The sequence below is a fragment of the Aotus nancymaae genome, unplaced genomic scaffold (assembly GCF_030222135.1).
Source record: "Aotus nancymaae isolate 86718 unplaced genomic scaffold, 86718_ANA_hifiasm-v0.15.2.pri h1tg000036l, whole genome shotgun sequence".
Classification (NCBI taxonomy): Eukaryota; Metazoa; Chordata; class Mammalia; order Primates; family Aotidae; genus Aotus; species Aotus nancymaae.
The window spans coordinates 46367193-46383765 of NW_026988450.1; the positions used below are offsets into that span (position 1 = coordinate 46367193).

Consider the following 16573-nt stretch of genomic DNA (forward strand, 5'->3'; position numbering starts at 1 on the left):
CTGAGGCAAGTGGGTTACTTGAGGCCAGGAGCTCTAGACCAGCCTAGGCAGCATGACGGAACCCCGTCTCTACTAAAAATACAAAAATTAGCCAAGCATGATGGCATGTGCCTAACGCTGAGACACAGGAATCACTTGAACCCGGGAGGTGGAGACTGCAGTAAGCCAAGGTCGTGCCACTAGACTCCAGCCTGGGCGACAGAGCAAGACTCTGTCTCAAAAAAAAAAAAAAGAAAAAGAAAAGAAGATTATGGAATTGTATGAAATTAATAAACTGAGATTGACTAGCTTGAACAATTTTATTTTCTTGAAATCAAGAATCATGAAATAAGCTCCTTCTCTTCTGCTTTGTGCCCCCCTCTTCCATTCTGTTTTCCCTGATATATATATATAGATATCTTCATTCTGGTTTACTACCACCCCTGCCAGCACGTACACACAAACTGTTCTTTCCTGCATGCATTTAAAAAAAAGAAAGATACAGGTGTTGGGGGGGCTGGAAGAAAATTATAATAATAAGGTAAACATGGTGATGTCTACAAGGAGTTTATCCATCTAAATAAAATTATTATCTCATTTTTCTGTTACTGGTTGATTTTTACCAAATTTGAAAGTCATCTTTGGTCTAACTTAAAATACATATTGTAAGCTATATATGAAATTAACTTTGATTGGCCCTGGTGGGGAAGACCTTAAAGTTCTTGAAGGAATTTTAAGCTGGGGTACAATGAGAGGCCCATGTACTTGCTAATCTGTAGAAATCCACCATATATATTAAAGTTCCATGATCAAAGAAAACTACTTTTTTTCTCCGTTTTTTTTTTTTTGAGACAGGGTCTCACTTTGTTGTCCAGGCTACAGTGCAGTGGTGTAATCACAGCTCACTGCAGCCTTGACCTCCGAGACTGAAGTGATCCTCCCATCTCAGTCCCCTGAGTAGCTGGGACTAAGGGGCGTGCCACCACACACAGCTGATTTTTTAAGTTATTTTTTGTAGAGACAGGGCCTCTCTGTGTTAACCAGGCTGGTCTCGAACTTCTGAGCTCTTGCTGATCCTCTTGCCTTGACCTTCTAAAGTGCTGGAATTACAGCCATGAGCCACTGCGCCTGACCAACAATACTTTTATATAAAACCTGTATTGACAATAATAAGGGTGGACACATTAGATTTGAAGTTTTGGCTTGTTAGTTACTTTTCATGTAAGCATATCTATATAATATGCTCCCCATTTAGGGATTTGCTAATTTAAATCTGATTAGCAATTTTCCAGGGCAAGGCCTTCTCGACCAGCTATTGGCAAAATTAAAAGGACACATTGGTTCTGCTATATAAAGGAGAGCCACCTTAGTGCATTCTTTTTTCTTGCAACCCCAAAATTATATTGACTTTACTTTTGGGATAGGAGGCTTATTGTTTCATGGTATCAGGCATGTGTGGGAAGTTGCCGATTACTTCTGGAATCCCAGTAGTGATGACAGCTATATAAATCCCAAGAGTTTAGTGGAAAATTGGGAGATCTACACAGGTCAGAGAGAACAGCTGCTGTTAGAGCTATTACATAGTTTGATGTTGCAAAGAAGGAACTAAAATTGGCACTATAGATAGGAGCATGTGCGCACCTTTGGCTTGCTGATCATTTCAGAGCCTCTGGAAGTAGAAACTGAGTATTCCTGAATCTTTGGGAATGCTGTTGGTCACTGATTAAGGACTTCAGATTTTGTATTGTTTAAAGATTAGAATGTTTCATGTTTCATTTAGGAGGCTACACCAATATCTTTTGCAGTTGGTCTCAGATAAAAAGCATTGAACTTGGTGAGTTTTTAAGACAGTTTTTGATCACGTGATTTCTAATTTTCTTTGTATTTAGTAAATGAATCCAAGTGACTCAGTGTCATTTAAATGAGTAAAACGAAGTGGTATAGGGTGGTATATAAGTGATTATGATGGAGAGTTTCCTGAAGGGAATTACCTAGATGTAGGATCCAGAAGGGGATTAATTAAATGAAGTTTAGCATATCTAAGTTTTGTGAGTTGCCAGTTGAAGAGATGGGAGATTGTGGAATTGAAGCTGCAAGATCATTCCGTTGGTATAAGTCTTACATAGGAAGGCATGGCCACAGGAAAATCAGAAAAGGTAAGTTTGGCCAGAGAAGATGGTATGAACTAAAAGTAGCGTATGAGAAGTAAGATGATGATACTAGAAAGTAAAATTAAATGAAGTTTTGTATTCCTGATGTAGATATGGCCCCAAGTTCACATTCCATTCTGAGGTTTCTTACCTTTACTGACATACTATCTCCCTCTTCCTTCCCTCGTCCGTTATACATAAATACATAGAAGAGAGATTAGAAGTGGCAAGACAGCACAGAAGAAAAAAATAAAAAAAGATCAAGAGTAAGAAAACCTGGTTTTAGCATCAGCTGTCTGACTTTAACAAGTTGCTTAAGACCCAGCAGATTAAATTTGGATTAATTAGGAATTTAACCAGCTAAAAAAACAGCTTTTGTTTTGATTTTCTGCCACAAATCTTTGTAAAGCCTACAAAGTGGATTTAAGAATATAAATGGTCTCTTTTTCCAATTTTGTATCCCTGATCATTGTTAACAAATGCATGTTAAGTCACATTATAGAAATTTAGAACATTTTGTATTGTTTTCTTGAGTATAGCTCTGCTGCAATGAGTAGGTAGCTGGTAAAAGTGTGTTCTACAAGAACTGAAAATAAAGCTATTGAAACTAGTGTATTGATTTACTAACATATTGAATTTGAGGGAAATGCACAAGTGAAAAAATGTTGTAGGATCCAGAAAGAAGTTTAGAGTACACATACTTAGGTCCCATTCTCCAGACTTCTCAGTCTGGTGATAGAGCTCAGAAATTATTATTTAAAAAGTAAAAGAGGCTGGGTGCAGTGGCTCACACCTGTAATTCCAGAACTTTGGGAGGCTGAGATGGGTGGATCACCTGAGGTCAGGAGTTGAAGACCAGCCTGACCAACATGGTGAAACCCCGTCTCTACTAAAAATACGAAAATTAGCCAGGCATCGTGACACACACCTGTAATCCCAGGTATCCGGGAGGCTGAGACAGGAGAATTGCTTGAACCTGGGAGGCAGAGGTTGTAGTGAGCCGAGATTGCCCCATTGCACTGTAGCCTAGGCAACAAGAGTGAAACTCCATCTCAAAAAAAAAAAAAATATATATGATTCTGGCTAAAAGCCAGATTTGGGAATCACAGACTTGAGTCTACTCATGAGCATCTCTAAGTGCTATCTGTCATTTTATTTTAGAAATGTTAGGAAAGCTTCTGTAGCCTTTTTTAGGCTGTGGCAATGGGTTGGAAAGCTTCTTACTCCCAGAACAGTAGAGCCATGAAATTACAGAATTAGAGATTCCATTAGAGATTGCCCAACATGCGTTTGTTTATGTATCATCTATGGCTGCTTTTATGCTTCAGTGGAGGAACTGTGTAGTTGCAGCAAAGACATATGGCCCAATAAAAATAAAAGAACAAAGACATATGGACCAGAAAACCTAAAATAGTTTCTGTTTTGTTTTGTTTTTGCTGAGGACTGTTGATTGCAATCAATAAAATATTTTTTTAAATTTTATTTTGCCATACAGCCTGAATATGTTTGTAGATAAAATATTTTCCATCTGGCTCTTTACAGAAAAAGTGTGCTGACTTTTGAGTAGATCATACCTGTCACTTTATAGATATAGAAATAAGTCTCATGACAATGAGTGGAATGTTCCCAGATTACACAGTTAATCGGTGGTCAAATTGTAAATACAGTTTCATTCTCCTTTTAACTGCCTCCATTCCATTATTTTTCTTAGAGGGACTGATACCTGAGTGAGATAAGAAAATTTGTGGTACAGAATTTTATGAGTTCATTGTATAGTCTGTCAACTCTTACGTAATGTTGGTTTACAAAAACCTTTTTAATTTAGGTACAGAGGTAGGATTTGACTGTAGTATATATGGTTTCCTGACTATAAATCTTTGCCTTGATCTGCCAAGCAGTTTGATAATATACTTTTTGTTGTCTGTGCAGCCAAATGGGCGGACTGTTGAAGTGGCTGAGGGTGAAACTGGTCGAACACCTTTAAGTGTAACAGCAAAGCAGCCACCAGAGATTGACAAGAAAAATGAAAAGGTAAGTTTGGGAGCATATGAAATTGTATCCAAGGCTCTTAATAGAGACAATGACATATAAGGATGATGCTTTTCTGTTTCATAAGATTGTATATATACCCCTCATTTAAAGAAAACTCTGAAAATCTGAATTAACCATAGTGGATTGGTGGTAAAAGTTTAACTGAGTTGTTTTTGTTTTTTTAAAGGAAGGTTGTATCACCAAATATTTTAAACATTACTGTGGCAATACTAAATATTATGCCAAAAACAATTCATTCACAACTTGAACATCTTTTGTGTAAGTTTCCAGATATATAACATACGTACCTTTTATTCAAAAATAGAACTGTAGAATTGTGTTACCTTTGTTAATAGGGCATATCTAGCTTGAAAACGTTAGCAAAATTGTTCAGTGGTTTAGTGTTGAAATAGATTTCTGTTATGTTGGCGATATAATTGGTAAAAGTCTACTTACTATACATAGGTTAATTAAAATTGTCTACATATTAGACAGAGATTAACTTCATTTAACAAAAGAAAATGTGGGCTGGGTGCTGTGGCTTAAGCCAGTAATCCTAGCACTTTAGTAGACCAAAGCAGGCAGATTGCTTGATCCCACGAGTTCGAGACCAGCCTGGGCAACATGGGGAAACCTTGTCTCTACAAAAAAATACAAAAATTAGCCAGGCATGGTGGTATGCACCTGTAGTCCTAGCTACTCAGGAGGCTGAGGTGGGAAGGATTGGTTTCAGTGAGCCAAGATTGTGCTAATCCACTTCAGCCTGGGCAACCAAGACCCTGTCTCAAAAAAAAAAAAAAAAAAAAAAAAAAAATGTAAATGTGCACTTTCATTTGGATATGCAATTTTCCAAGTAAGACCGTCTATTATAACACATAAATGGTACATTCCTGGGATTTTATTAATTTTTCCAGTTGCTTGGTGTTAGAACTGACTCATTTTTACTTGACTTAATCTAGCTTGGAAGTAGGCAAAATAAGAAATTCTTAACAGTGGTTCCTTCTACTGTGAGAAAAGACTTTATTCAGTTCCCTTTTTGTTCATTAAATTACTCTCCGTTTCCTTTTTTTTTTTTTTAAATGTAGAGATGGATGTCACTATGTTGCCCAGGCTAGTCTTGAGCTTCTGAGCTCAAGTGATCCTCTTCTGCCTCGGCTTCCCAAAGTGCTGAGGTTACAGGCATCAGACACCACATCCAGTGCCGCCCCCACCCCTTTTTTAAAAATCCTGTTTATGTATAGCACCTTTTCAAGGGAAAAACAAAAAACAAAAAAACACTGATAGGTAAGTGGTTTCTAGGAACCACAGTGCAGCAGCTCTAGCTTCTTGGAATAGTGGTATGAAATAGTTGCTACTGGCTGGGTATGGTGGCTCATGCCTGTAATCCCAGCACTTTGGCAGAATGAGCTGGATGGATCGAAGTCAGGAGTTTGAGACCAGCCTGGCCAACATGGTGAAACCCCATCTTTGCTAAAAATACGAAATTAGCTGGACATGGTGGTACGCACCCTTAATCCCAGCTACTTGGGAGGCTGAGGCACGAAAATCACTTGAACTTGGGAGGCTGAGGTTGCAGTGAGCCAAGATTGTGCCACTGCACTCCATCCTGGGTGCAGAGCAAGACCCCATCTCAAAATAATCATAATAGTAATAATAATAATAATAAAGGTTCTTTGACATCCTTAATACATTTCAAGAATCTAAAAGAGTATCCTTTAACCCAGAGGTTTGAGAATTGTTCTGGGAGAGATCAGAGTCTAGAAAGTCAAAAACAATAATTTTGAGGCAACATACATTTAAACAAGTGTAAGCTAGAACAACTCTTAGCAAAACAGAATATCTGCATGCCCAGAGAGTTTATATACATGTGTATTTTCCTTCCATAATACATCTTAGAAAGTATAGTTTAAAGCCATAGTTTGGGAAACCATGGCCAAATCTAGTGCTCTGCCTGTTAAAGTTTTATGGGAACACAACCACACTTATTTATTATCAGTGGCTGCTTTTTACTATAGCAGTGGAGTTGGATAGTTGCAACAGAGAGGGCTTATGATCTGCAAAGCCTAAAATATTTACTATCTGGCTCTTTTTTTCCCCCTTCCTGAACCTATTAAACTCCCATTGTAGCCCTTTGGAGTCTTTAAATGTTTTATCTGAGTGCTTTGATATGTTCTCTGAGCCTTGGAATATTAACCTTTTGGGTTTTCTTGTGCCACAGAATTTATAGCTTCATGATTCCTTGGGTTCCCACCCAAGGAATTAGTTTTCAAGTTTCCCTTTAAGGTAAACAAAACTGTTTTTCTATAAAAGAGAATGCCTTACCAGGAAAATCATATTTATGCCTGTAGACTTTTCTGTCTAAACTGCAAATAGTGGAATGGAGACTAGAACTTCTGCTCCAGTCAGTCATTTTTCCACTATACCTTGGTTTTACCACACAGGAAGTGGCAAGAGGGGATTGTAAAACAGTGAAATGGCAAGTTTGGTTTTAAACATACTTAGATTTAGGCAAGAATGAGATCTCATACTGGAAATAATTTATTAGTTTGTTGGGAATGAGAGAACCATATGTGGGGAAAAGTTCAAAGCCAGATAAAAGGAGTTTTCAAGAGAGGTTTCTTCTAAATGTCTTAAGATTTTGAATTGATAGCTGTGTTGCTTGTGCCATATACCATGTCTTATGAGCCCACACCACACATATTTAAATAATTTAGTGACTTGGATGATAGATCATGAATACAAATATAGTAGTTCAGAGGTTTTATTTGAGTGAAGGGATGGAATAAGAGGTAGACAGAGATGGAATGTAATGCAGTCTAATTTTAGGTTCTGTCATTGGTTACTTATATTAACTGAATACCTTCTATGTGCAAGGTACTACTATAGGCATTAGCAATACAATAACTGATAAGAGCCCCTAGTCTCTTGGAACTTCGTCAGGAAAACAGCTAAAAATATAAGCATATTGTCTACTGTCTGTTGGTAAGTACTATGAAAGAAAACAGGCAAAGCATGGTAGCTCACATCTGTAATCCCAGCACTTCAGGAGGCCAAGAAGGGAGAATCTCTTGAGGCCAGGAGTTCAAGACAAGTCTGGGCCACATAATGAGACCCCACCTATATGAAAAAAATTTTAAATTTAGACTGGGCATGGTGGCTCACACCTGTAACCCCAGCAGGTGGATCAACCTGAGGTCAGGAGTTTGAGACCAGCCTGACCAACATGATGAAACCCCATCTCTACTGAAAATACAAAAAATTGCTGGGCCTGGTAGCAGGCACCTGTAATCTCAGCTACTCAGGAAGCCAATGTAGAAGAATCATTTGAACCGAGGAGGCAGAGGTTGCAGTGAGCTGAGATCATGCCATTGCACTCCAGCCTGGGCAACAAGAGTAAAACTCATCTCGAAAAAAATAAAAAAACATTGGCCAGGTGCAGTGGCTAACACCTGTAATGCCAGCACTTTGGGAGGCCAAGGCAGGCAGATGGTTTGAGCTCAGGAGTTTGAGACCAGCTTGGGCAACATGGCAGAACCCCATCTCTACAAAAAATATAAAAATTAGCCAGGCATGGTGGTACATACCTGTATTCCCAGACACTTGGGAGGCTAAGGTGTGAGCATCACTTGAGCCCAAGAGGCAGAGGTTGCAGTGAACGAAGATCATACCACTGCACTCCAGCCTGGGCGACAGAGCGAAGCCCTATCTCAAAAATCAATCAATAAATAAAATTTAAAAAATTAGCCAGGCTTGGTGGCATGCATCTGTAGTCCCAGCTACTCAAGAGGCTGAGGTGGGAGGATCACTTGAACCCCAGAATTTGAGACTGTAGCAAGCTGTAATCCAGCCACTGCACTCCAGCCTGAATGACAGAGACCCTGTCTCTGAAAACAACAGAAATGAAAAAGTAATTGAACAAGGTAAGGAGGTAGAGATAAAGTCCAGGTTGTGGGCACTTCCCTGTACCTGCAATTCTACTCCTACTTCTTCCATTTAGGAAAATAACAAAAGTACCAAGTGGAATAACTTTGAATCTCCTTTAAGTTAAACCCCACCAAAAAGGAGGAAATCAATTGCAGAACTTTCTACTTTTAAGGAGATTTGTGACAGTTTTCACACTGTCATCCTGACATTGTATCACAAGGTTACTAAGATATAGAAGACTGCTGGTGTAGGCAAAAATAGAGAAATAAAACTTGTATATATATTTGGGACAAGTGAGAAAAATAAGTAGTGCCAAAATGTGAAGCAGTATAAAATAGGAACTTACCATATTTGGGCAGAAAGTGGATGAAATTGACTCTAAGCAATTTTAATTTCATCAAGTACATTTAAAAACATTGTTACAATTACAGAAATGAAAGAATGTTGACACATGGAAGTAGAAAAAACAAAAATCTCAGAAAATGGGACACTTTTTTCCATGAGTTAAAAACCTTATAAGTAGTCTGCAGACCAAAGCATCATAGCAAGAAACTACTCAGCATTTGTGTGTGCGTGTGCGTGTGTGTGTGTGTGTGTGTGTGTGTGTGTGTGTGTGTGTGTGAGAGAGAGAGACAGGGAGACAGGGTCTTGCTCTGTCACCCAGGCTGACTCTACAGTGAAGTATGACTGAAGTTCACTGCAACCTTGATTTCCTGGCTCAAGTGATTGTCCCACCTCAGTCCCAGGTAGCTGGGACTACAGGCATGCACCACCACACCTGACTAATTTTTTTATTTTTTATAGAGATGGGGTCTTACCATGTTGCCCAGGCTGGTCTTGAATACCTGGGTTCAAGTGATCCACCTGCCTCGGCTTCCCAAATTGTTGAGATTACAGGTGTGAGCTGTTGCACCCAGCCGGCACTCCTTTTTTATTCATGCTCTAGTTCCTTTATCACTTCCTATATTACCACCAAAGTCTTCAGATGTTTATAGGGCTATAAATATTAAAGATGTCAGTTTACCAAATTTTTAAGGACCAGTACTTCCAGAATAGAGAATTGATAAATTGAGTAAGAATTATATTTAGGACTGGGTACAATGACTCACGCCTGTAATCCCAACACTTTGGGAGGCTGAGGCGGGTAGATCACCTGAGGTCAGGATTTGAGACCAACCTGGCCAACATGGCGAAACCTAGTCTCTACTAAAAATACAAAAGTTAGCTAGGTATGGTGGCGTGCACCTGTAGTTCCAGGTACTCAGGAGGCTGAGGCACAAGAATCGCTTGAACCCAGGAAGTGGAGGTTGCAGTGTGCCGAGATCGTCCTACTGCACTCCAGCGTGGATGACAGAACAAGAGTCTGTCTCAAAAAAAGAGAAGAATTATATTCAGGCCCAGGCACAGTGGCTCATGCCTGTAATCCCAGCACTTTGGGAGGCTGAGGTGGGCAAATCACTTGAGCTCAAGAATTTGAGCCAAGAGCATGCCACTTGCACTCCAGCCTGGGTAACACAGCTTTGTCTCCAAAAAAAAAAAAAAAAAGTTACTTTCAGAACCTAGCTATTTACCTTGTATAAATGCTAATTGGAAAAAAAGTTATTATTTTTATTATTCTTTTTTTTTTTTTTTTTTTTGAGACAGGGTCTCACTCTGTTACCCAGGCTGAGTGCAGTGGTGCAGTCATGGCTCACAGCAACTTTGATCTCCTGGGCTCAGGTGATCCTCCCCCCTCAGCCACCCAAGTAGCTAGGACTACAGGCATGCACCACAATGCCTGGTTAATTTTTGTATTTTTTGTAAAGACATGGTCTCACTATATTGCCCAGGCTGTTCTCAAACTCCTGGATGCAAGTGCTCCTCCTACTTCTGTCTCCCAAAGTGCTGGGATTACTGGCTTGAGCCACCGCACCTGGCCACAGAAAGTGTTTTGTTTTTATTTATTTGTTTTTAACTTTATGGTTAGCCTCTGGAATGCACAAAGTATTTCAGTGATAAGGATAGTGCCACTTAAAATTTGTACATTATCCCAATTGTGATAGTTTTGATACTCTACAGATAATAGATTATACCCCTTAAATTGATCTTTTTGGCATGAATTGTACACTACTCTGCCTTTCTTTGTACTTTGCAATTCCCTGTCAAAATCTGCTAAGAGGGGAGTTACCCATTTGAATAAATGTACTATTGCTGCCAACTTGTACTTTTTAGCACTCTAGTAACTGATAACACTTATTGTTTGGGTATTGTCTAATATTAGAAATACTCGACTGGGTGTGGTTGCTCATGCATGTAATCCCAGCACTTTGGGAGGCCAAGGTGGGTGGATTGCTTGAGCCCAGGAGTTTGAGACCAGCCTGGGCAACATGGTGAAACCTCGTCTCTACAAAATATACAAAAATTAGCCAGGCATGATGGCACATGCCTATAGTCCCAGCTATGTGGAAAGCTGAGGTGGGAGGCTCACTTGAGCCCAGGAGGTTCAGGCTGCAGTGAGCCTTAATAATGCCTATCTTAAAAAAAAAAAAGGTAAGAAAAAGAAAGTGGACATTATTATTTCTAGTAGGAACTCTGTCAGCCACATCACCATGAAGTTATGATGATTTAATCAGATGTTACTTAAGTGTGTCCAAAATAGTGAAATCATCAAGAAGGGGTTTTGAAATAAAAATATATTTCTACGTTTGGTATTTAAAATAAAAACTTTGCCTAATTATACTGTGCCTTGAAATTTTAGCTAATGATATCCTGAAACTATCCTAATTTAGCAAGATATCTAAGCATTCAGATTGTAAAAACTGGCCTGTGTGGTTAAGAGTTGTTTATTTATGCATTATTTTGTATAACAAAATTTTACTGAATTACAAATGACTAGATTCATTTCTTGGAAAGGTTTCTTGTTTAAATAGAGAAAGAAGTACTATGGGAAAACACTTATTCTTTCTGCCATGGTAATTAGCAAAAAACAATATTACAACCAACCAAAATGCATTCATTCATTAGCACATACTGTTTGATGCAGCATAAAAACATTGCTAATGATATTAAATAAATTAGTACCAGAGCAAATTACGCAATCTAGGAGGGATAATGTATATGTTTCTAACATTAAAGCTTGGGGGAACTTGCTAGATTCTGTTTCAATAATGAAACACATGAAGAACTACTTTTGTGAGCAACTAAGGAGATACCAGCAAAGATATATTCTCAACAGTAAATCACTTATTTAACTTTTTAAAATTTTTGTGGGCAACATGGTGAAACCTCCCTCCCTCCCTTCCTTCATTCTTCTTTCTCTTCTTTCCTTTCTTTCTCTTCTTTCCTTTTTTTCTTTCCTTCTTTCCTGTCTTTATTTTTTGAGACAGGTTTTTGCTCAGTTGCCAAGCTAGAGTGCACTGGTACAGTCATGGCTCACTGCAGCCTGGACCTTCTGGGCTCAAGAGATCTTTCCCCCTTGGCCTCCTGAGTAGCTCCACCACACCATTTTTTTCTTTTTCATACTTTTTTTGGAGAGACAATTGCTTAGTTGCCCAGGCTGGTCTCAAGCAGTCCTCCCACCTCAGCCTCCCAAAATATTGGGAATACAGGCATGAGCCACCTTGACTGGCCTATTTTTGTTTTACGAAAAATAACATGTTCCAAATCTGTTGATCTTTTTTATAAAGACAAATACTTGTCTGCTTAGCAAATACTGCTACGAAGAATTTATACTGAATCTGCCCTTCCAAGGTTAAGGAAAGCTTATTTAACAAGGTGTCAGAAAATAGCCAATTTGTCTACGGCCATACCACCCTGAACGCACCCGATCTCGTCTGATCTCAGAAGCTACAGGGTCGGGCCTGGTTGGTACTTGGATGGGAGAAAATAGCCAATTTTTGAAAGAAACTCGTGCAATGAAGAGTGTATTCTGACAAATTTACATCATTGCGTGATTTTGTTATTAAAGATCATTTGTCTGTTACATGTGAAAATCCTCCTATCTGCCCAGCTTGGGAGCAGTTTTCTAACAGAAAAATAGCCTAATAGCCCAGATTCTAGAGCACAAGTACATGGGATCCAATTCCAGTTCTGACACTTGACTAATGATGTGATTTTGGGGTTGGTTAGTAATCACTTGTGCCTCCCTTTTCTCATCTACAAAATAGAGATAATAGCATTTACCTGGGGTTACCTTGAGAATTTAAATGGATTAATTAAAACTGTGTAAGTGATAGCTATAAAACAGATGTAAAATTTTGTCTTTTTAGTGAATTCATTTGTTAAAAAAAAAAAAATTACCCATGGTAATAAAAAGAACAAAATGATGACAATAATAAAGTAGAAATGTACCAAAAAATGTAAAACTTTCTGACTCAAGTAGAAACAATATATTGATATTAAAGAAGATAAAAATTTACTGGTTGAATTTCCACAAAAACGTTTGCATACTTGGAGAATGAGACTGAAAAATAAGTGTCATCCTTTAGTAAGCATGGCCAATCATGTATGTCTTCTATTTTGTTCTTCATGTCTTTTCAGATATAACAATAATTAATACCACATATTAAAGTGAATGGGTTTAGAAGATACTCAAAAGGATGAAGCATATTCATTCATATTGCTGTCACTAAAAATAGTTACATTTTACAAATGAATGCACTATCAGTGTAGTAGAATGTGTATAAAATTTATAAATAAACATTTTGGGATATATGCTCAATTTTTTCCCATAGAAGTACAAAAAACAAGTATTTAACCCACTGTTATAAGAGTGATAGCAGACCCCTTTATCTGGCATATTTACTCAGTTATTTAAGTGAGTTACCATATATTCCATATATTGATTAGCAACTGGATATTGGCACTGCTTATTTGCATATTTTGAGTGACTCCTAATAAGACCTTAGAATTTTTGGAACTTGCTCATAATAATTTCCTAAGGAATTATCAATCTGTTTTATGTAGTATATATTCTTTAGCAGTTTTAGAAAGCTGTGATGGTGGATCTAATGATTATTTATCAAAGCTTTCTCATCATCTAGATTTTTTGTTTGTTTGAGACAAGGTCTTGCTCTGTCACCCAGACTGGAGTGCAGCAGTGCAGTCTTGGCTTACTGCAACATCAACCTCCTGGGCTCAAGTGATCCTCCCACCTCAGTCTGCTGAGTAGCTAGGACTACAGGCATGTGCCACCATGCCCTGCTGATTTTTTATTTTTTGTAGAGACAAGGTTTTGCCATGTTGCCCAGGCTGGTCTCAAACTCCTGGCCTTAAGCAGTTGGCCCACCTTCGCCCCGCCAAAGTGCTGGGATTACGAGCACATACCACCGAACCCGGCTCATCATCTAGATTTAAAAGAATGGAGCCATTTGCTGTTCCAGATGCAAATACTGTTTGTAGTCTCAATGGATATGTATTCATTGTTATTTAACTCATTCCTCTTTTGGGAGTGTTATGGTGTATGTATGCATGCACATACATGTGCATATATGCATACACATATACTTGACATATAACAGATTTTTTTTCTACTGGGACTATATTATAGCCTTTTTTTGGTAATATCTGTATTATGTATGAGATGGAAAGAAGACATAATGTGAAATTTTACTGAAAGCCTAATAGGAAGATTTACATACAGATTTTTTTAGATTTCTCCTGATATGTTGAGTGATGTCTGTTATGAATAATATTGAAGGTTTTGAGTTCAAGGTTGTTTGCGTCATGGATCCCTGCTAACTTTAAGTGCTAGACAAGCTTCCTCAAGAACGTATTTCTGTCAGTGCCCATCATGAAGCATTCAAATAAAGTGAAGTAGAGATTCTGTTGAGAATATAATGAAATATCTCTTATTCTCTTGCTTTTAAGAAGTTCATATTACTATTAGAAAACTGGGAACACTTGAACACATGGAAGGGTACAGCCATACTGGAAATGTTCCAAGGAAGTTTGTGACAAATGGCTAAATCTGTGTCAGTTTTAAAAGTTTTGAGATGCAAGATTATATGTATTTAGGGGAAGGGAAAGGGGGACAGTGGTAGAGATAAAGCAAATGGAGTGCAACTTGAGCTGGGTTAAAAAAAAAAACAAAAAAAGAGTACAGGCCATTTCAGGCATTGAACATCAGCAGGGGAGCAGATGATTCAGATGCAAAGAAAATCACCCCAGCATTCTGGCTGTAGCACTTCATTCTGAGAAAAAAAAAAATCCACAGTCAGTGCAGCTTGGTCAAAAACAGGAATGTTCTAAGAGATACCAGTCTTGTAGGAACCAAATGCTCATATGTATGAATAAAGGAATACAAGATTGAGATCAATTTGTAGAAGACATCCTATATCATTTAAGGAAGTTAGACCTTGTAGAAGGTAGGAAACATCTCCAGTGTTTTTTTTTTGTTGTTGTTGTTATTTTTAGTAGGAATGAAAATTAATTGGATTGCTAAGATATATTGTAAGGAAACCCTTGAAGAAAAGATTTTTTTTTTTTTTTTGAGACGGAGTTTTACTCTTATTGCCCAGTCTGGAGTGCAATGGTGCGATCTCGGCTCACTGCAACCTTTGCCTCCTGGGTTCAAGCAATTCTTCTGCCTCAGCCTCCCCAGTAACTGGGATTACAGGCACATGCCACCACGGCTAATTTTTGTATTTGTCTCACTTGCATGTCATTTTCCTATTAGATAATAGTGCAGTTGCTATCAGTAAAGACTTGCATTTAGTTATGTGTACTGATTTTTATATTAATAATTTTTATATTAATAATATAAAATTTATTATAAAATAATACTATATGTATTATTTTATAAATCTTGGTTGTATGAAGACCATTTAAGAGAAGCCAGTTTAATAATCCACTCAGTTCCATGGTGGAGCCTGACAAGTTAGGGAAAAAAGAACTGTGGTAACAAAAAAGCCAGAGCTTTATGCTACAAGCTTCCTTCAAAAGTCTTAGCTAAAGTGAGGCTGCTAAGAAATAAGATGTCTGCTTCAGTAGTATGGCCAGGAGAAATAGCAGTATGTTTTCATAGGATATTATTTTAGTAACTCTTTTTTTTTTTTTTTTTTTGAGACAGAGTCTCGCTCTGTTGCCTAGGCTGGAGTGCAGTGGCACCTTCTCGGCTCACTGCAACCTCCGCCTCCCAGGTTCAAATGATTCTCCTGTCTCAGCCTCCTGAGTAGCTGGGATTACAAGCACATGCTGCCATGCCTGGCTAATTTTTGTATTTTTAGTAGAGATGGGATCTTACTATTTTGATTGGACTGGTCTTGAACTGTTTTTTTTTTTTTTAAGAGACAGGATTTCACCATGTTGGCCAGGATGGTCTCGATCTCTTGACCTTGTGATCCACCCGCCTCAGTCTCCCAAAGTGCTGGTATTACAAGCGTGAGCCACCACACCCGGTTTATTTTATTTACTCTTACCAAGATGTGTGTTATTGTTAATTACTTTTAATGGCAGTAGTAAAATCAAACAATATTTAAGCCTAGTGTTAGATAATCTTTTTCTGCAGATTTTTAGTTACAAATCAGTTATTTCCGTTAAACATAATTTCTATTATGTTTTCAAAGTCTCCCTTCTTTTAAAAAAAAATCTTATTTACGTATACTACTTTGTAGTTAACAGACTCTTTTCACTTCTTGTTTTAATCCTTAAACTTACGTGAGGTTAGTAGGAATTTTCGTCCACATGACAGTTGGGGAAAAGGGTTTAAAATGATTTAGCTCAAAGCTACATAGCTAATGTATGATTAAATTTGTATTTAGAGTTAAATGTAGGGAGACTAAATAAAAGGTTATTTATGAGGGTAAACTATGGATCAGAACTGAACTTTGTCCTAGTTTCAATTTCACCACTTTACCCTAATGCTCTTAAACACTCTTTTTTTTTTTGAGACGGAATCTCGCTCTGTCACCCAGGCTGGAATGCATGGTGCAGTCTCAGCTCACTGCAGCCTCTTCCTCCCTTGTTCAAGCAATTATCCTGCCTCAGCCTCCCAAGTAGCTGGAATAGGCATGTGCCACCATACCTGGCTAATTTTTTGTATTTTTGGTAGACAGGTTTTACCACATTGGCCAGGCTGGTCTTGAACTCCTGACCTCCAGTGATCTGCTTGCCTTGGCCTCCCAAAGTGCTGGGATTACAGGTGTGAGCCACCTCGCCCGGCCTCTTAGACATTCTTCGTTTTTTGTTTTGGGCGGTGGGGGGGGGTTTGAGACAGGGTCTCACTCTGTTGCCCAGGCTGGAGTACAGTGCACAGTTCACTGCAGACTTAACTTCCCAGGCTCAAGTGATCCTCCTACCTCAGCCTCCCAAGTAGCTGGAAACACAGGTGCATGCTGTCACCCCCACTATTTTTTTTAAGAGATAGGATCTTCCCTCTGTGTTGCCCTGGCTGGTCTCATACCCATGGGCTCAAGTGATCTACTTCAACCTCCCAAATTGCTGGGATTACAGATGTGAGCCACCACACTCAGCAATCTTAAACACTCTTTATTGCCTCCGTTTCTATCTAC

The 16573-nt window shown here is 38.5% G+C and overlaps 1 protein-coding gene across 3 annotated transcripts in view; it reads left to right on the forward strand.

Moving 5' to 3' along the window:
- Positions 1-16573, forward strand: part of MTDH (metadherin) — a 68701-nt gene that overhangs the window by 12672 nt on the left and 39456 nt on the right. For all 3 annotated transcript variants that reach the window (XM_012467983.2, XM_012467984.2, XM_012467986.2), the window contains exon 2: positions 4059-4160. In XM_012467983.2, coding sequence (XP_012323406.1) covers positions 4059-4160 — 102 coding nt within the window. The remainder of the gene's footprint in view (positions 1-4058; positions 4161-16573) is intronic.